Below are 19,643 nucleotides of genomic sequence, written 5' to 3'. Positions count from 1 at the left end.
CTACTCACATTGGCCTGAGTTTATTGTAGAAGTTCCAGAAAAGGCCAAGGTTCAGACCAGAGAAGTCCAATAGGTACTTTTGTCTCAGCTGAGAAGTATCCTGCAAGAATATTCAGTCATGAATCATAGTGATAAGCATGTTAATAATGTTTGTCAGAAATAATGCTTGGTATGCTACTGTTACAAGTTAACTTGTTTAAGTTAATATGTATGTAGGAAGCATTTGTATAAAGAAAATAATAATTTAAAATAATATTTAAAAGTGGGTGACCCTAGGAAAGGAAAACAACACCAACAAAGAAAATATTTTTAAACAGATTTGCAGGTGAACGTCTGAAGTGAAATACCATGTCCTGTGTTAGCTGCTGGATGAAGAAAAGAGTCTTGTTCAGCAGTTGATGGCCTGGGCATGGATCACTGTCTGATCTGTCTCCCTCAGAAGGCAGCTCTTCTAGGTCCAATAGCTTCTCGTGTCCAGAGGGCAAGTAGCCGCTGAAGGTCATGGACTGTACGCCCAGACGTTCTGCGTTGTCCTGTCTGGTGCAGAGGAACTTCACCATCAGAAACTGTGGGGAAAGAGAGACGTGGAAGGATCAAAGAGAGGTCGCAGGTGACACTGAACAAATGAAAGTGAACAAAAACCTAATGCTAAGGCCAAGAATGTCTGCAACAATATAATCAAAAGGAGTCATTGTGACACAGTTTAACTGGCTTAAATTGAGAAATAAATGCGAATAAAAATTAAATCAGGAAAAAAAACTACTGGGTGATATGTGTACCTTTGCAACACGACACTGCTGAAGCTTTATCTCCACGTCATTCCAGTCATCTTCCAGCTCAAACCAGCCAATCGGCTCGTCCTCGGACTGAGCAGGCATCCTGAGACTGTGGGTCAGGTAACAGAAGTACATCAGCAAAACATTCAGACCCTGCTGCGACCAATGAGAGTGACCTGAAGGAACACTGACGGAATGCATTACTGTTTGTGATGCAATTAATGTATTGGTTTCATTTACAAGTTGAAAAGTTGGCAACAGACTGTCGAGTACTGTTACAATTGTTATTATTATGATCATTCTTATTATATTATGTGTAGTATTTAACTTGACTCTCCACAACATTCCACCACGAACACAGGTTTCTAAATGTTTTGTCCAAACATAGACATAGCTACGATTCATTACAGGGCAGCAGCAAACATTTACATTGATTCGCTATTAATTCATAATAATGAAATTATTTTATGATAATTTTAAAACGAATGAATTTGTCCATTATATGGGGAAAATACTATAGCTTAAATCACAATTCAAACAGTAGAGCATAGACACATTTGAAACATGAATATTTTGAGTTTGCTCTTTCAGCTGCACACAATCCATACACACGGACGTACACACATTCCAACAATGAAAGGTCAATGTTGGTCTCTCTCATGTGTTTTATAGAGTGTACTTCACTCTCCATTCTAGATGAGACTTGTGCAGCACTCTAGCTGACTTAACTGATCATTTATATCATAAGGTTGCCACCTCGGCACAAATCATTCGCAAGGCCAGTTGGAATTGCATTTACACCCTATTTCTCAGTTCCAATCTCCCCTCAAGGAGTAAAATCAATTTCTCAGTTCTCAGCCAATAAACAACATAAACAGGGTAGATTGAATATTTTGTAACTGCATGTGCCTGGTGTAATAAAGAATGTAATATAAAAAATCAAATACAAATAAAACAACATTTTGAATTTTCCTGGCTTATAGTGGTAACATCAGACATTCGAAAAAGATCCAAACTGGCCTCTTAAATTAACATTTACCATTTAACTAACAGCAACTCACTTGTCTCGGACAAAATCTTTGTAGTCCTTGTAGTCCCAAGCATCATACTTTTTAAACCTCTTGAAATGTTTCTCGGCATCAAACACGTCGCGGTCTTTGTAAGCAAACACCAAACCACATTTAGCACCAATGGCTCCTTTTCGCACCTGAGTGGAAACCAAAAACACAGGTGAGAAATATGACAACGGTGAACACATGGTCAATCATCGAGGTAAAATGTCCTTACTATGATCCTCATCTGAGTCACTTGAAAGTAGCTCTGGTCCTCTGTTGATAGAATGATGCTGGCTTTCTTTTTGCCGCTTTCAGTTAGAAATCCTAGAGGGAAACATTGAGAGTTTCATTGAGCTTGAATAAGCACAATGTTTCAGATGAGAGAGTCAAGCATAAAGATGTCTCACCATCACCAGTGGGGGAATCGGCCAACATGTTTTCTGGTCCAGATTTCTCCTCCTTGCTCTTCACATCACATGCCTGCAGATGGAGCTGAAGAGGTTTCCCTGCAACAGGACAGAAATATTCATTGAAGTGACTGGAAACTAACTTATAATAAACCAAGGGAATAGTCTACTGAATGAACTATGAAGCATCTTCTTTTCCCTTATCAACCCTTATAACGCCAAGACTTGACAAGTTACCATTACGATATAGAAGGCGGAGCCGAACAGAGGCCATTGAGAGGATGAGGGAATTTGCCTTGTACTCGCAAGGTACATGGTCACTGATACAAGAGAGAGCCTGCAGGACTTTAGCAACACTGCCTCTTGCAAGAGCGAAGGCCAGGAGGGTCAGTTCTGCATCTGGACTTTCACAACAGCTGAAAGAAAGCAACACTTTAGATTTGAAACCATTCCATTTGACAAGAACATCAACTGTATGCATACAAGATTGACATTTTAGGATTAACATCCATGCTCTTTACATTTTTCAACAGATCACAACCCCCTAAAAAGCTAAATAAACAGCAAGGTTCAACTAGAAAATAGATAAATATACATTTTTAAAAATTGTAAACAGTATTGGGAAATAATTTACATGTTGACAGACGTATTGATTTTGTGCATTCATTGTCAGAAATAGAAAGAGATAAACAATAACAATGCACTGTGTAGCTTTAGCAGACGATACGTCAACGTCCATGACACGTGCTGAAGTATACAAACAGTATTTGTATCTGAATAATTAATAGATAATAAATAATAAACATGTAAAAGGAGAGCAAACATGGAAGACACATCGAGTCGACAATTTGTCATGCATAATCAAGGTAGGGGTTTGTAGCTAAATGAACAACTACAGATTCCTATATAACTATTTATAAGAACAATATTTTAGGTCCAAATAAAAATAATAATCTTATTATTATAATAACTTATTTTTCTTCAGTCTTTGACACTTTTTACTTATGTTTCTGCCCTGTATGTTAAAAAAAGCATTCCAGATTTATTCTAAGTGTTTTACTTTTAAACAGATGGCAAGACAGGGTCAAATGAAAAGAGGATCATTACTCTGCTATCCTGAATAGAAACCCGTCCACCTCCTCCAGGATGTTGGCGGAGAAGAACTTGGGGAACTCCGTGGAAGATGGTGTTAAGGAGAGTGGTGGCATGTGATGTAAGGCTTTTCTAAAAACAAAAAAAAGAAGAAATTATGTTTTAGTCTCTGTAACAGTTGAGCCTTGAACACTATTCATGAAAACAGCCTTACTGTGTGCTCTGAAGTACAGTCTGCGCCAGCGCGGGATTTGTCTCCATCGAGGTGGTGACCAGTGAGGTAAGGAGCGAAAGGTACCAGATGGCTGAAGCGTCCGAAACAGACATTTCTTTGTTCTTAGTGATCTGGTAACCCAGTGTCTTCAAGCCATGGACCCGAGTGTCGCACCCGTCAGTCAGGCACCTCTTGATGTTAATTTGGACATCTGGTGATGAGCAAAATAATTACGAAACTTGAAAAGCAAAGGAAAAATACCCTCATATAGCTTGGGATTTCTTCCAAGATACTGCATAAGATAGATAACTATACAAACTTTAACTCACTTTGAGCCTCAAGTTTGAATCTCTGAAATTGACCAACATTTCACTCGTTTCTTAGTCTTATCGCTGTAGCTTTCTGGCTATCTAGCCATTATTTGTGTAAGGAAAAAACAAAATGATCACTTAAAATGATCACTCAAGGTAAACACTTGATTCTGACTGAACTGTTTCGGCAATGTGCAAAAATAAAGAGGAAATTCTCAGGTAAAAGAAATATGCTTGATGACTCACAGGGGTGTGTAATGTTGGCATTCTCCAACAGTGCTACATATCCCGTGACGTTGCTGGGTATGCGGATGACTCTGATCTCATGCAAGGAATGCCTGCTTTTCCCCACCACCACTGAGACCAGCTGTGGCATGTAGCTGTGGTCATTGGCAGCTACTGCGATGGACAGACGCCTCAAAACCACGTCTGGTTTCATTTTCAATCTGAGAAAAATCAAAGAAACATTTTACTCTGCTGAGTGCACGATTCAATTTGATCTATGTTGCTGTTATATTTGCATGACAATGCTACTGTAAAATACAGTGATTAGATTAGACCTCAGTATCTTTCTGGAGATAATGTAGATTCACTCAACTCACAGTATAAACACTCACACCTAAAAGTACATTCTGATTTTATTATGAGCTTGACCCAATTTTAGCTTGCATAATACAGAATTTATGAAGCCACGTCGTTCTGAGCTCCTGTGCCATCTTGGTGGAGATTACAATCATAAATATTGAACTGGCGCTCTTTTATTTTAAGCACTCATCTTTATTAATAAAAAAATTCAAAATCGGCATTTGGATATTGCAAATTATAGTTGCTAAAAAGCCCGCAATGTTAATATGACCTCCAGACACAAGGGGCGCCGTAGCTTCTGCTTTTAGTGCAGCACAAGAATAGTACATTTTCTTGGAAAACAAACCTTGCATCCTCAGTTTTAATAGTCAAAATGTTGTGCAGTGAAATATATAACAAAAAACTACTACCTTTCCCTTTTCTTCCTGTCCATTCACCTCCTGCTGCTCGTCTTGGCTAACATTTCTCTTCTTTTTCTTCTCCAAACCAAACCAATTCTTGCCTCTTCCCGCCTCCTTTCCTTCAGTACTCTCTACACTGACACGTCCCTAATTCCATCCTGGTACCAGCCACAGAGAGTGGGAGCCTCTTCAGCACCACGATGCACGACACGAACGTCTCACCTGATCCAGTGTGAGCGCGCGCTACCGTCGGACTGCCAGTAAGTGGTTGTGTCACCGCTTGTCATCTTGTAAATATCCGAGATATTGGATGAAGCCTCGATCGAGCTGTAACACTGCTTGACGACTTTTATTTTATCCACTTCAGGATCACGGTCCAGTTCTGCCCGGTATTGGATGTCTGAATCTAGAAGGTCAAAAATAACAAACAAAAAGCTTGTTAAGAAACAGAGAGACACGCATTTCAAGATGATGAAGTACAGGAAAATATAGACCCCATTTGTTGCAGAACCTCTTTATTTAAGTTTATTATGAAAATATAAATTCTAATGTGACAAAAATGAAATTTAAATTAAAAAAATGTATATGACTAATTCCGTAAATACATAAAAAATGTTGAAACTAACAGCTACAGTTGGACCTGAGATAAATACTTTTGTATGTTTATTTGGGAGCACGACAACTACAGAAAGCTAAATTACAGAGCCGTGTTTACAGCATTCCAGAGAGGAAACCAGGGAAACATTTATTTGGAATAGTCAGTAGCATTCTTTAAAGAATCAACAGATGCTTGTGCAGCATTAACTGACAGATGTTTTTTTTTAGGTTTAGGAAGCTCGCATAAATAACACTTAATTTCTTGGTAACACATTTATCAAAGGCAAACCACAAAGAAACTTACACAGATCAGAATCAATGATTTAAACAATTACCGTTCTCTTTCTGCAGGACAAACTCCAGGTAATCCTGAACCACACTGGACCTCATCGTACAAATACTGTTGTATCCCTCCAAAATGGGGAAGGGTATGGCACTGCTGGGAATACGATTTCGGTGTAAAAACTTGAGGATCTTAGATGCATGTGCCCCTAGTCGATCTTTAGTCTTGGAAAATATGTCAACAAATCCTTGAAAAAAAAAAAAAAATGAGACAAAAACAGTGTTAGCGTCCACAATTAGAATTTTTTACCAAATGACACACCCAATGCAAATAAAGTTGGCTTTGTCTTTTACATACACAAATGACACCTCATACCTGGCGTTAGGGAGCACGCCTGTAGCTGCCTTATCACATGACTCAGCTCTCCTTGTAGATTCGCTCCATTGGAGTTCTTCAGGGCCATGAGCATGCTCTCGACATCCACCACCCCGTCCCCCTCAGCATCAAATTGTCCAAAGGCCTGGTACAGAGAAACACAGATGAAACAGACCATCAATGCCCCACATTGATTTGTGTCAACATGACACAGCAAACGAAATACACGCCAATAAAGTATACAAACTCTAAATGAAATCTTTATAATAAATAACTGTGAAAGAGTGTAGAATTTGGTGGTTAATTATGCATGTACTTATTATTCTCAGAAACTCAAACTGTGGTGTGTGCTGTCATTTTGCACTGTCATCAGTTCCTCATAGGTATCTCTTTTTGTTTGGGCAAGACAATAATAAACCCAGTCACAGACCTGACTCCACAGTCCAATGTTTCAGGACTGTATATTGTGTTTGTGTTTAGACATCCAACAAAAAGGCATGGAATTGACTCCATAACAGGAATTGGGAGTCACTGTATTATTGTTAATGCAGAACTTTGATCTTAAATTCAGTGACCTGACGTTGGAATGTGTCAGAGATAATAGTACTGCAGTGTCAATCAGTGGACATTAAACCCTGAGGAGGAAACCCAGCCCTCTGAGGTTCTGAGGCTCTAATCTCAACACTGGATTTTCTAACTCCTGTAACACCACTATTACTCTGGCACGCATCTCACTTGTACTTTCAACAGGTTAAAGTGGCCAACTTGATTCTAAATCACTCGCTCACATTGACGTGGGTTATGAGTTAAATGTTCTGCCAGAGAGTCATGTTGACAAGCACAGCGGGCGATCAGACTAAAGTGCGCATTTATTGGTTCCCTCTGTCACCTTTGGTTAAACAATAAGTGTCAGCAGGCAGGCATGGGAATGTCAAACGAAGCCATTGACAAATCACCCGGCCACCACAGATGACAAAGCTATTTTCACTGCCGCTGTCCCATTGAAAGCGAAACACAGCCCCGTCAAAGTGAGCTACTCCAGTGAAGACTGTGCTATCGAAGTGCATTACGTGACGTGACGGGGGTCTGCTTTCATACCTCTTCGCACTCAAATCTTGGAGCGTCTCTGCTTTCCAGCATCTCGCAGAACTGCTCCACATTGACGGACTCCTCTCCTCGGCTCAAGCGGTCCTCCAACCACCGGACCAGGGCGCTGTCGTTGCCGGCCAGAACCGACTCCCGAATGGCGACTCCTGCGTCGCTAATTCTGGCAGCCGCCTCTCTCAGTTTCACTTGCTCCAGGAGCACACCCGGGCTGGGTGGCCCGTTCGAGGGCACGGGCACTGTACTGGCTCCTCTTCCGCTTCTTCCAGAACCGGAGCCGCCACCGCCTCCAGCATTGGTGGCCGCAGAGGCCGGGCTGTCTTCCGCGAAGCCGGGGCTCTCGGTTTCTACGTCTTCCTCGTCGGCGCTGCCACCTCCGCAGCCACTCTCTGCGTTCCCCATGGTTGTTTTACGGGGTCGAATAAAGCCCGAGGATCCGTGCGGTCTGTGGACGACAGTTTGGGCGCACTAGAACCGGTCTGCGAACAGACCTCTCTAACCTACAGCCCCACTGTTGCTTCTCCCTTACTACCGCATTGACGCACACTACGTCAAAGCGTCGGAACGTCGAAAATGCAATTTTGCGCATGCGCGCAAGATGACACCGGTACAATGCTAAGCTATGTTATTGTTGTGCTGTTATCTGCTGTCGTTGCTTTTTACCTCTTTCCAATGGAGCAGCCATTAACGTTTGGAAATGGAGCAGAGAGACTGTTTAGCAAGAGGGAATTGCCATTATATGACGGGGAGGAAGGCAGCAAAGGGCTGTATGTGGCTGTACTGGGTCAAGTTTTTGATGTACAGAAGGGACTGAAGCACTATGGACCAGGGGGCGCTTATCACTTCATGGCAGGTGACCCATTGTTTATTCCTCCTTTTACAATAAAAAAAACACGTTGACAAACAATGTTTTATTATACAATATAACAATACAGTTATGAAGCGTTTCTAATCATACCAGGTAAAGACGCCTCCCTGGCCTTCATCACGGGAGACTTTACAGAAAGTGGCCTGATCGATGATGTGTCCAGTCTGTCTCCACTGCAGGTGGTGTCTCTGTTTGACTGGTTGGCTTTCTATCAGAGAACCTACCCAGCTGTTGGTGGGTAACCTTTTTTTGTCCAACTGTACTTGACTGGTTTGTTGTGATTTAAGTTTTTTTAATCAGATTAAATGGTTGACATTGTAATGGATAGCTATGGACACTGCTGCATGTGAATATGATTGGTGAATATAATTTGGAATTTATAGATGTAGGTCTCAGCATATTCTCTCATTCTCTCTGCTGCTGGCTTTCAGGTTTGGTCGTTGGTCGATTCTACACAGAGACAGGGCAGCCAACAGAGGTCCTGGAGCAAGTCAGGGCTGATCTCGCAGAAGGGCAGAGGATAAAGGCTCAGTCAAACGCTGAGATGTTGCTGTTTCCACCTTGTAACTCCGAATGGAGCCCTGCTCGAGGAGGACGAGTCTGGTGCTCAACTAAAAGGTAGCATTCATTGGTTGATTTTTATGAGTGGGCGTCAGGAGTAACTTGATTTTCTTCTCTTTCCAGTGGGGGTGTGGAACGAAACTGGGAAGGTGTTCCAAGAAAACTGTTCTCTCCTGGTTCGAGCAGCGCTCGCTGTGTTTGTGTACAAGACCCATCTGCAGCTGACGAAAATCCAAACCTACAGCAATATGAAGACTGTCCTTCTCATTCTGACTCGTGTACCATCAAAGCATTTTAGTTTTGGTAGAAAAAGGACAATATTTTCCCTGTGTTTTAGCAGCCGGTTCTGATTCATATGAGCCTTTAGAATAAAAAAGACAGATGCATGAGCATGTTGTATGATTACCTTTATGTAAATTGCCTTCCCTTTCACTAAAAGGATACACCAGGAAGAGACTGGGCTAGATATCTGAGCGTACAGATACGATACAATGTGCATAAAAGATTAAACAATGTGCATAAAAGATTAACAGAAGCAAGATTAAGGTTTGTCACACTGACAAGCACAAACTGCATTTAAGTACAAAAACAGTTGTAGTGGTCAAAAATATCACACATTTATCTGTACAATACTTGGAGGCCTCACAATCTGGCCATCACTTTACATTTTCCCAAAGCCATCAGAAATATCACATGATCTCAGTAAAGTGCACCTGTAAGGGTTTGAAATCAAGAAAAAGTATCACACGATAGCTTGAGACAGATTGAGAAATAATTGAATGGATCAAGATACACGCACACGCAAACAAAACACTCGTTCTGGCAACTTATGGAATGTGTAAATTGAGCGAAGAACGTTACATAAAGGCTACAAGTTCAATAGCGTTCTAAAGCATGATCTGCAACACGATCACGTTTGATTTTAACCTCATACATAATCATCATTTTTAAAAGTGATGATTAGAATCGTACAGAGTGGCTGCCCACATCAACAAAAATATTGCCACATATCAGCCTTGTGTTTTGGTTCTACTGGGGTCTGCATACTGAGTGGGAGATATGCTAAGTTTTTAGACATGAAAATAGATCCACATTATGGCCATGAATGTATCAGATAAAAAGATGTTACCATCTTTGGGCAGGAGTTGTGACCTCAAGGCACAAATGCCCTCAAGTATGAGACTTCAAAATTTAGACCAACAACTTGATCAAGAACCTCAGGGGGAAAAAAAAGGTTACACCGCCCACTGCTTTCATTAGAATTATTGGATGTTCAAACTGGACTCCTCCAGGAGTTGCTTGTTAGTATTTTTTGTTTGACATATCGGGCAGAGAAAGCGTCTGCTTTTGATGACTGGTGAGATCCAGGTCATGTTGTTACGACACCCCACCGAGAGTTAAGACGTCAAAGCAGATGTCGCACACTCTCACCGGCTTGTTTAAATCAAACTTGATGATGGGAATCTCCTTTATAGAGCACTTGTGGCACAGCAGGCGCCCACAATGGCGGCTGGAGCAAACAGACAAATGGTAGGGAGTCAATAGGCAGGATGATTGAAACATTTGTGTTTTGATGAGCATGCATACCAGTGATGTTTCCGTGTCGTAACTCCAAACTTGGCAGTACATTCATAGCAGTAGGACCCATCACACCAAGGGGGCTCTTTGGACAGCATATCTGGAAGAAGATTGAACCAAGAACAGTTTGTGAGAGTTAAAATTCTGAACTAAAAAGGTCACCATGACGTCTTTATCTATGGCATAATAACATTTCCTAAGGGCCACATTATCTACTGTGACTCTTGTGAAGGGCCATCAAGCCATAAAACAGGAAAGGAAAAAAAAAACAGTCATAAATGTTACTAGATTTTTGTTACTTTCCCAATACAAAACAAGGAGAAAATATGAAATAGGCAAATTGTGTCATGACATTATGACTTGATTAAAATTATTGATTATACATTTTATTTATTAACTTTTTATTCAAGGAAGAACATCCTGGTAATATATGGAAAAACATGTGAATATAATATATTTAGGAACTGTTTTACCCACTTTAATAGCTTTTTAATATCCTTCACTTTCATATGTAGTTATGCATTGACCACACATGGGGCCACATGCAGCCCTTTGCAGGCATTAAGGCCACTGTTTATGCACAAAAATGACACTCCCTCTTGCGAGAAATAAAAAGTAGTCAAAACTCACCTAGAAGGCGGAAGAGCAACTGTTTGGTTGCAACTTGGTAGTTAAAAATGTTGATACCCTGGTTGTTGTTGATTCCCAATCGAGCTCCTGCTCTCACGATGGCACGGCACAAGTTAGCGTTTCCCTTCATATAGGCCAAAAGCAAGACTGGAAAACAAACCGGACGGTCATCACTAGTCTCGCACTGCTGCCGGCAAAGACACGGAATCATCACTCTCGTACCCGTGTTCCCTTCGTTGTCTGGTTTGTCCAGTGGGTACTCAGGCATACACTCCAGGAACAACTCAAAAATGGCAGCAGCATTCTCTTTTCCATAATGGCCGAGCACATGCATTGGTGACTGACCCCTAACCAAACAACACAGCGGCAAAGAAGAGGTGAAGATACACTTGCAAAAACATTCTCTTCCCACAACTACATTTTGTATGTGTGCATTGCCATGTCCTTCTCAAATGTAGCTACCTGAGATTGAAGGCTTCAGCATCAATATTCGACTCGGTAAGAAGAGCTCTGACATTGTTAAGGCGACCCTGCATGACAGCCAGATGTAGAGCTGGAGATACAAGAAGGAGAACAATTTGGACATTGTGGCTGGGAGGCAAAACAAACATAGATCAGGGTATCAAATCTCAAAATAATACCTTTCTTGGTGTACAAAACAAGACATGACATCTAATTAAAGGTATAATCACTTCCTTTGACTTCTCTGTGAACAATAAACATTGAAAATGGAACAGAAAAATTATTTGCCTCTGTACATATCAAAACCTGGAAATTCATTGTAATCCACTCATATGAATTACATCTGATAAAAATACCACAACCAGCTTTTTTATTGAATGACAGCAATGAACGACGCATACCGTTATTGCCATTCTCATCTTCAGCAGCAAAGTCAACACCATTCTCCAACAAAACTGAACAAATTGTGGCCAGGTCCTGCTGAGCAGCCAAATGCAGAGCCGTCTGCCTGTGTTTGGTCAGCTCGTTTACTTTGGCTCCTGCTAGCAGCTGCAGAGAGAAACACAAATGTCATAGAAATTGACTTCAAAAAAATAAAAACAGCAGCAGCATATTTTGTGTCAGTGATGCACATACCAAGTTGCGGACGATGATCTCGGAACCCGCCTGCACAGCCAGGTGGAGAGGGGTGAGTTTGGCTGCGTCCTGAACTCTTGAATTAACGTTAGCTTGAACACTAATAAGGAAAAGGACGCTCTCAATGTCAGAATTCTGTACTGCAACATGGAGAAAGTTTCGTCCTTTGTTGTCGACCTGAAAAGATAAACAATATTGTGGGGCTAGAAGTCGTTCAAATGGAGATGCAACGTCTGTAGAAAACCAATGAGTGCAGCACCTGCTCCGCAGCACCTGGCTCCCTCTTCAGGATGGCCTCTGCTGCTTTATTGTTCTTGTGAGTCATGGCACATGCAAAGGGAGTCATTCCTTGACGGTCGCGAATGTTCAAACGGATGTCTGGATGAGAAATCAGGAGCTGGATGATGACATTGTGCTGGTTGCTAATAGCAGCATGAATGGGAGCTCGGCCCTCGGCATCCTAAGAAGAAAATGAAAATGCCTCACAAAAACAGTGGCAGAAGGTTTGTCTGACAGTGCAGTCACACTAACTTGTGTATTAACATTGGCTCCGAACTCCAGAAGGCACTGCACCACCTCCTCCAGTCCCCAGCTGCTCGCCAAGTGAAGAGGTGTTTGTCCATCTCGGGCTTCTTCGTCTCCCTCCCCGTTAGGTCCTGGTTGTCTGGAGCTGTTCACATCACAGCCACTGTACAAACACAAGCAGAGGAATGGGAAAGAATGTATGAAAGGCTTGTAATGTGACTTGGCTCAACTGGCTCATAAAAATAGACATAAATCAGTGTTGCTTTTCAAACAAAATAAAATTTCTCACACCTCAATTGAAATGTCATTTTAATAAAACAGATGATTGGACATGAAAAAAGACAAACCTGCGGATGAGGAAGCAAGCAGAGACCTCATTGTTTTCATCAATAGCTCTGTGCAGGAGAGTCTGCTGGCAGCTTGAGGGCCCTGGACTCCAACAAGTTGCATCACAACCATGGCGAACCTAAGGAGTCACAAACGTAAGGTAAACCAACTGAAACAATCCAAAAGAAAGGAAAAAAAAGCACCCTTAAAATAGTTATTTCTATACATATCTATTAAATCAGACACATATAAAGAACATAACTGTATCTTTTATCCAGATTAATGACCCATGTTTACAAATGGCATTCAGTAATTTCTCACCAGTGTAGAGGCAATATCTTCTAAACCACTCTCCAAAGCCAGCCACAAGGGGGGATCCCCTTTGTCATCCACCACTGACATGTCTGCACCTCGTGTGCAAATTGCATCCACCACAAGTGGTAACTGGTTACTAATGGCCAGCTGAAGAGCCGTCTGTCCCTCCTGGGTTCTGGAGTAAGAGGACAACATCAGTTTTTTTGTTGAGGTCTCCAAGTACAAACAAAAACGAAACAACCGACATTCAAGAGAAATTACCGAACATTGATGTCTGCTTGGTGTTCGAGAAGGAAAAGGGCACTCTTGCTGTCTTGTCTTTGGATGGCCATGTGAAGCAGCGTTTGTCCATTGGACATAGTGTCATTGATAGAAGCCCCTGAACCCAGCAGCTGAGCTGCTATAGTGTGCATACCTGGAAGGAGGCACACAGAGGTAATGAGCGTCTGATGACGTCAAAATCCGAGAGAACCATTCCACTATTTGAGGTTAACCTGTCCAGAGGGCCAAGCCCAGAACTGTCTGGTCCATCGAGTCTTTGAGACTGAAGTCTGGAATGATCTGGAAGTTGTTGGAGGCATGAAGTGCATTTGCTGCAATTGCATCATAGGAAAAAGGTCAAATATCTCAAACAAAAAGGTAACGAGGTTAACAAGATATGCATGACACAATTAATATTCGAGATATGCACAGAATGAAATCTCATTCAAATACAAGGGCTTAACAAGTAAAATAGAACTCAAGCTTTTACGTTTTCAAGCAACCACTCAACTTGTGAATTGAAACTAGTGAATTGAACTGACCTTTTTGCTCAAGTATGACGGAGACCACATCAGAGTGGTTGTGAGAAATGGCCATGTGGAGGGGAGTCTGCATAGCAACACCAAGGGTGTCATCGGGCAGAGACTTCTGAGTCTGCAGGTTGGGGTTAGCTCCCTGCTGGAGCAGCTCAGCCGTCAAGCTCGCCAGACCACAGCGACATGCTGTGTGCAGTGGACTCTCACCCTGCCAAACAAAAGCCAAACATACTTTGAAACTTGTACATTATTAAGTGATAGAGGGAAGATTTTGAACGTACAAAAACGTACCCTCTTTTTCTAAGGGTATTCTTTATTACAGATGGCAAATGTTATATCGTATATCTGCTATGTATCAAGGACTGTATCAAGTTCATACATACCCATTTGTTGACATGGTTGACCTTTGAACCATGTGTGGCCAGGAAGAGAGCTGCTGCCTCATTGCCAGCTCGAGCCGCTCGCTGCATTAGACAGTTTTCTGAGGGTGACAGAAGTAAACATCAGTGAAGGTACACCAATGTGCTTGTTGTGAAATACAATCTGACTTAAAACAACACCTGCGCTAGTGTCAGGGGCATCTGGGTTACTTCCTCTCTGGATTAGCAGAGCTGCAAAACTATTCTCATCGAACGAGGTCCCATTCATCACAGGAGAATCATCCTCAAATGGATTCACCGAGTTGTCTGAAGACACGGTGATATACTGCAGAGCCAGCCACAGAGCCGTGCTGCCTTCATGGTCCTTCAGCTCCAGATCGAGACTAAGTACAGACACAAAGAAGAGAACAACAAAATTATCATTTTTTTTATTTTGGATAAAACAAGGTGAAAGGTTGCCTGAACTCACTGTTTGCATGCCAGCAGCTGGTTGAAAACCGGCTCATTTCCTGAAGCCACTGCTTCATGCAGGGGAGTTCTAAAGAAGAGCAAAGGTGTTGAGGCCCATGCCATGTATCTTTTACAGTCACAAGACATTCATAAAATCTCATATCAAGTGACCAACCTGCCCTTGCTGTTCTGCATGTTGGGGTTTGCACCTGTTTTGAGCAGCGCCTCTGCTATTCTCGCCATGCCGCTCATTACTTCTGCTGAATGTTTCTTAGGACTAAAAGAGCAGACCAGGTGAAGCGGCGTTTCCACTGCGCCCACCGTAGCTGCGTTCACCTGAGCAGAGTTACGGATCAGGAACACAGAGGCAAACTCATCACCTGAAAGAAGACAAAGTGAATCAATAACCGATCAATGAGCACATTTTAAGTGACACATTTTAAGTTAGGGTGAGAAGCCACACCTCTTTGGATAGCCTTATGCAGAAGACTCCAGCCACTCTGGTCCACCATGTCCACATCAGCTTTGTTGTTCACAAGAGTAGTGGCAATGCTCTCTAATTTTCGAGAAAGTGCCAGGTCCAGTGCCAGATCGCCATTGTTGTCCAGTTCATTAAGCTTCCCAGGCAACTACAAAAAAAAACAGCATATTAAAAAGTAACTAATGGTAGTCAATATGACTAAACAAATGTAAATAAAAGAAAGACAGTGATGTGAAGAAATCTAGGCCATACAGCATGTTCAAAGGGCATACAGTATAACAGGGGTGGCCTCCCAGTCAGAGGCTAAGAACCACATTGTTTTACTGTGTTGCTGAAAAGAGCCACATCATACAAATATGTAAGGCTCACCTGAACAGCTGGTCACGTGACTTAGCAGTTAAAGCACATCCCTGTGTGCCACAAGGTTGATGGTTTGCGTCCGGCCTATGTCTCTTGTGCATGTATTTTTGAAATTAATACATTTTACTGTGATCCTCCTCGAAATATCAAGTGTCGTAGATAGAAATGTGTGCGCCACTTATTTTACTTCACAACGATCACCAATGAATAATAGGTGAAACACATGCCATACTTTTGGGAATGACAAAGTGAATGTCTTTGAACAATATTTTGACATTTCGCTGGAATAGTTCTGGCTTGTTCGTCTTATTTCCTGTATAAACGATCATCTCAATAGCAACTTGGCCAAAATCGCAGCCAGTTCGGCAGCTCATTTGTTACATACATACATGGACTCAGAATCTGTGAGAATTTGACAGCATGATTCCCACTGACCTGTGAATCCATCTCAATGAGATATAGGAAGACCACATCTTCTCGCTCTACTTTGATGGCTTTGTGGAGAGGATAATCTGTTTTGGACTTGATCATCTTGTAGAGAAGTTGGGCACTCATGGTGCTGAAATCTTCTTTCCTCAGGTCATCCTAATGATTACAAGAAAACATTGAGTTTATGGCCAAACATTACAAATCTGAACATTAAAAAAATAACATCAGGAAATAGTATTTAATTACTTTGAATTTTAGCCAAATTGCGTAAAAATATATCACTTGGAGGTGTCTTTGTGCCAGGATTTTTAATATAATGTGAATGTTATAAGAATTCAAACTGTGTTAAAAATGATTAATTTGTGAAATTAACATTCAGTTAAACATTATTTGCTTACTTGTCAAGAGAGATAAAACGTTAATGACATATATCGTGGAGTAACTTTTAGACATATGAGACAGTCAGTGGAGATTTTTGAAAACCGGCTTTCACGTTTTGATGATTTTATTCCCCATATGACCCTTATTCCTTAGACCATGACCATCTCCATCGCAACTTGTCACTGACCCACAGATTTACACGACAATTTAGCACTGCAAAACTATTTAGGAATCATTTTCATTACTGCAGTATATTTTGAAGGATAAGACTTGAGGTGAACCCAAAAACAAAACTGATTTAAATGGCAGAATTAAAGTCCTAAATATAGAGTCCTCCAGATCTTGAGTGTCCTGCTCACCCAGTGGCTAGCGATAATCTCTCCGCAGTAGTTCATCAGGGTCGAGGCATTTAACTCCTCGGCTGTCTGATAGAAGCGAATGCAGTTCCTGACGTTCACAGACGACATTACTCCTTTCTCACAGCTGGATCAAAAGAAAAAAAATACATTGCCCATAGGTTTTCGCACGTATGTGGGTGATCAACAATGAAATGGAAGGATCCAGTGACGCTAATGCTCACCGTTCTCTGAGCAGCTGAAGCTGAAATCTGTTGGCAAGCTTCATCAAGTCAATAAGAAAGCCATCCTCTTCATTAAGTTCAAGCTCATCGGTGTATGCCCAGCGTAACATTGCCATGGCAACCTCAGGTCTGCAGTCTGTAGGTAGTAAACAGTTGATTATTTGTCAAGATATGACAAGACGTTTTACAGATAAACACTATAAAGTATTGCAATTTTACATTTACGGTATATTGAAAAGAATGGCGAGCATTGCATTAAGATCACACAAACAAAAGCCTTCTGAAAAAGATTTCAGGCCCATGATGTCACATACAGAAACCAGGGTTTTGAGTAAAACTTTGGGAAAACTAACCAGACAGGTCCAGTTCTGAGGTAGATGCCAGATTGGACAAACTCCAAGCATCACTGCGAGCAGCCAGCACAAACTTATGAGCCGGGAGCTGGTTTCCCCCAACTTTCACTTTCATATCACTGAAAACACAGTAATCAAAACAGAAAATGAAAACATATTCAGAGATTTCCTGCAAAAACAATGTTGAAATACAAACACTATGGGTACAACAGTGAGTACCTGTACTGGTCTTGTTGAAAAAGATCCGCTACGATTTCCAACAGGCGGCTAATAAAGGTGTCCGCAGACTCTGTGCTTGCAGAACCTTGAGCAGAGGACAGAGCAGCAAGCACAGCACAGCGCCTTTCTGTGTCCGCTAACTTCTGCTGCATCTTTACATACTCCTGCCTGAGCAGGGCCAGATGCTTCTGCAGCTTGGCCACCTCCTCTGCAAAGGAGAGGACAAGAAGGACGGAAATCTTTTAACTCAGAAATAAAAAAAGACAGCCAAATACTAGATAAACAAGACGCAAATGTATAGGAAAGGCTATTTAGCTACAATAAAATTGGATCTTTGCCCATTTTTTTTTCAACTGATTCATTCAAATCGCTTTGTTTATTTCCTAAAGTAGGAGACAATCTTATCTTATAAAATAGAGAGGTTTTAATAATACATGTCTTAAAACTAACGATGAGGAATTCGGGACACCATTATGGCATAATCCCAAGAATTGCACAATGACTTCTTCTCATGGGCCAGCCCTCACCGCACACACCCATCAGTAAACTGCAGCCTTCCCACTGATTCATTAGCAATGTGAAAAGGGCAGCAGATTTGGATTTTGGACAGATGTTCTGATCTGTTCCTGGAGATTTGTCAAATAAGTCCTTTTTTAAGATTTTTATTTTGTAATTGGTCATAATATTCACATTATAGAGGTGAATACAAGTAAAAAAAAAGTAGAAAAGAAAAAAATAACCATGATAACAATAATGAAAATAACATCCCAATAATATAGACATAGATGTATTTATGTAAAGCCTGCTTTTAATACCATACAGAAAGAAATGAGCAAATTACAATTCTAAACAATAACAGTGCAGTGTGAATGACAAACAGACCTTGACAAAAACGTAACATTTTATCTCTCAATGGCACTTCCCTCTGTTAAAACCCTTATTTCACGTCTCAGCATAGCGCCAAGTGAGGCCCATTTCCTTCCTTTTAAACTGTAAAGTTTTAGTGAAGAGAAAACGCTGAGGTGGCAGCTTACTTTGTCCTCACTTGTAAACCGTTACGGATAGTCAGTGGTCACAAGGAGCAGAAGGGGAGTTTCAATGGCAAAAGCACCTGACAGGAAAAGCAACCAACTACTATATATTTTAAATATTTTAACTATATTTTTTGTGAACAGCATACACTGGTTAAAGAACATTGCATATATGAACAACAGCCCTGAAGCGCATCAATGTGGGTAACTGTTTCAGCAGCAGGTCTCCAGCAATAGACCAGCAAGCTTTTTGGGGTGCCCTCACCCCAGCTAACTGGGATGAGTCCCTGTGATGGGAATTGGGCGAATGAAACGAGGACTGTACCTCTCATCGCATTCTCAAAACTAAGAAAGCAACCTCTCACTTGAAGGTTATATCCTGGCAACCCACAGGGCTTTTGCTCATAGATAGATGTTGACAAAGACAATGTTTTCCAATGAAATACCACACAAATGGTGCAACCGCAGACAGTTCCTTCTTTGGATTGAGGTTAGTAAGGAGCTTTGCTTAGAAGGAAGAGCCCAGCTTACTAACCGAGAAGCCCAAGTGGTGTCCAAGAAGGGTGTTAAAAAGCGACAACACCCACGAACAGTAAAAGGGACCAAGCCCGTTATTAAGGAAAGAATGTGCACCGCTAATGTCACAACTAATATAAATGTTGACGTTCGGTGCCACTTTATAGGACCATAACTGGGGTTGTATTTCACCGCACGTTAAAGTATGTATTAGATAGTGTTTTTTAAAACCCAGCTGCTCATTTGCCAAACACGAATCTACAATTTAAATATGCTATACAGCTTATTTTAACACTAACTAACGGGAGCTAATGACTAGCAAAGTGGTGGTGACAAAGCGCTGGTCGCAAAGCTCCGTATGAACAACCAACGAATTGACACTGTCCCTTAATCGGAGAATATAGTGGGTCGCCACTCGAGAAGTTGAAAAAGCCTAAGGGGAGAAAAGGGAGTGGACCGAATAGAGGGGAAAATCAGTCTCATACCTTCCGCCATGTTGCTCTGCGTTTGCTCCGCGGCCTGCAGAGTTGTATCGCGATATGACCGGCCTCCGAGGAGACATGC

The 19,643-nt window shown here is 41.5% G+C and overlaps 3 protein-coding genes across 6 annotated transcripts in view; 1 reads left to right on the top strand and 2 right to left on the bottom strand.

The window, feature by feature from the left end:
• Positions 1-7,733, bottom strand: part of zzef1 (zinc finger, ZZ-type with EF hand domain 1) — a 27,972-nt gene extending 20,239 nt beyond the window's left edge. For 2 of the 3 annotated variants that reach the window (XM_053846179.1, XM_053846180.1), the window contains exons 1-14: positions 7,195-7,733; positions 6,097-6,241; positions 5,774-5,968; positions 5,064-5,247; positions 4,102-4,301; positions 3,545-3,755; positions 3,346-3,462; positions 2,476-2,654; positions 2,239-2,337; positions 2,064-2,155; positions 1,838-1,983; positions 780-885; positions 348-566; positions 9-100 (exon numbers count right to left, since the gene is read on the bottom strand). In XM_053846179.1, coding sequence (XP_053702154.1) covers positions 9-100; positions 348-566; positions 780-885; positions 1,838-1,983; positions 2,064-2,155; positions 2,239-2,337; positions 2,476-2,654; positions 3,346-3,462; positions 3,545-3,755; positions 4,102-4,301; positions 5,064-5,247; positions 5,774-5,968; positions 6,097-6,241; positions 7,195-7,602 — 2,393 coding nt within the window. In that variant the 5' untranslated portion in view covers positions 7,603-7,733. The other variant, XM_053846181.1, reaches the window with a different exon arrangement.
• Positions 7,510-9,508, top strand: LOC128747934 (neuferricin). 2 transcript variants are annotated; one of them, XM_053846187.1, is made up of 4 exons: positions 7,510-8,053; positions 8,162-8,302; positions 8,500-8,686; positions 8,753-9,508. In XM_053846187.1, the coding sequence occupies exons 1-4, from the start codon at positions 7,774-7,776 to the stop codon at positions 8,925-8,927; spliced, it is 783 nt and encodes a 260-aa protein (XP_053702162.1). In that variant the 5' UTR covers positions 7,510-7,773; the 3' UTR covers positions 8,928-9,508. The 2 variants fall into 2 exon arrangements, with proteins under 2 accessions (XP_053702162.1, XP_053702163.1); XM_053846188.1 differs by having other exon boundaries at positions 7,569-8,053; positions 8,248-8,302.
• On the bottom strand, positions 9,022-19,643 carry ankfy1 (ankyrin repeat and FYVE domain containing 1). The gene is made up of 25 exons (XM_053846182.1): positions 19,565-19,643; positions 17,533-17,740; positions 17,314-17,432; positions 16,961-17,096; positions 16,740-16,863; positions 16,006-16,155; positions 15,193-15,358; positions 14,905-15,109; positions 14,749-14,817; positions 14,460-14,662; positions 14,283-14,380; positions 13,906-14,107; positions 13,597-13,695; positions 13,364-13,517; positions 13,109-13,277; positions 12,808-12,926; positions 12,467-12,623; positions 12,195-12,395; positions 11,936-12,112; positions 11,701-11,848; positions 11,300-11,390; positions 11,060-11,184; positions 10,838-10,984; positions 10,217-10,307; positions 9,022-10,139 (listed from the first exon to the last, which is right to left on the bottom strand). Exons 1-25 carry the CDS (start codon positions 19,572-19,574, stop codon positions 10,007-10,009), a joined length of 3,501 nt encoding a protein of 1,166 aa, XP_053702157.1. The 5' UTR covers positions 19,575-19,643; the 3' UTR covers positions 9,022-10,006.

Source organism: Synchiropus splendidus, chromosome 17, assembly GCF_027744825.2.
Source record: "Synchiropus splendidus isolate RoL2022-P1 chromosome 17, RoL_Sspl_1.0, whole genome shotgun sequence".
Taxonomy (NCBI): Eukaryota; Metazoa; Chordata; class Actinopteri; order Syngnathiformes; family Callionymidae; genus Synchiropus; species Synchiropus splendidus.
This window is presented reverse-complemented; position numbering and strand designations above follow the sequence as displayed.

Coding starts and splice junctions, on each gene's coding strand:
- LOC128747934 (XM_053846187.1), top strand. CDS start 7,774: ATGCAATTTTGCGCATGCGCGCAAGATGACACCGGTACAATGCTAAGC. Junction 8,054..8,161: donor CGCTTATCACTTCATGGCAG/GTGACCCATTGT, acceptor TAATCATACCAG/GTAAAGACGCCTCCCTGGCC. Junction 8,687..8,752: donor GTCTGGTGCTCAACTAAAAG/GTAGCATTCATT, acceptor TTCTCTTTCCAG/TGGGGGTGTGGAACGAAACT.
- ankfy1 (XM_053846182.1), bottom strand. Junction 14,818..14,904: donor ATGCAGAACAGCAAGGGCAG/GTTGGTCACTTG, acceptor GCTCTTCTTTAG/AACTCCCCTGCATGAAGCAG. Junction 10,308..10,837: donor GTTGCTCTTCCGCCTTCTAG/GTGAGTTTTGAC, acceptor ATCTTCTTCCAG/ATATGCTGTCCAAAGAGCCC.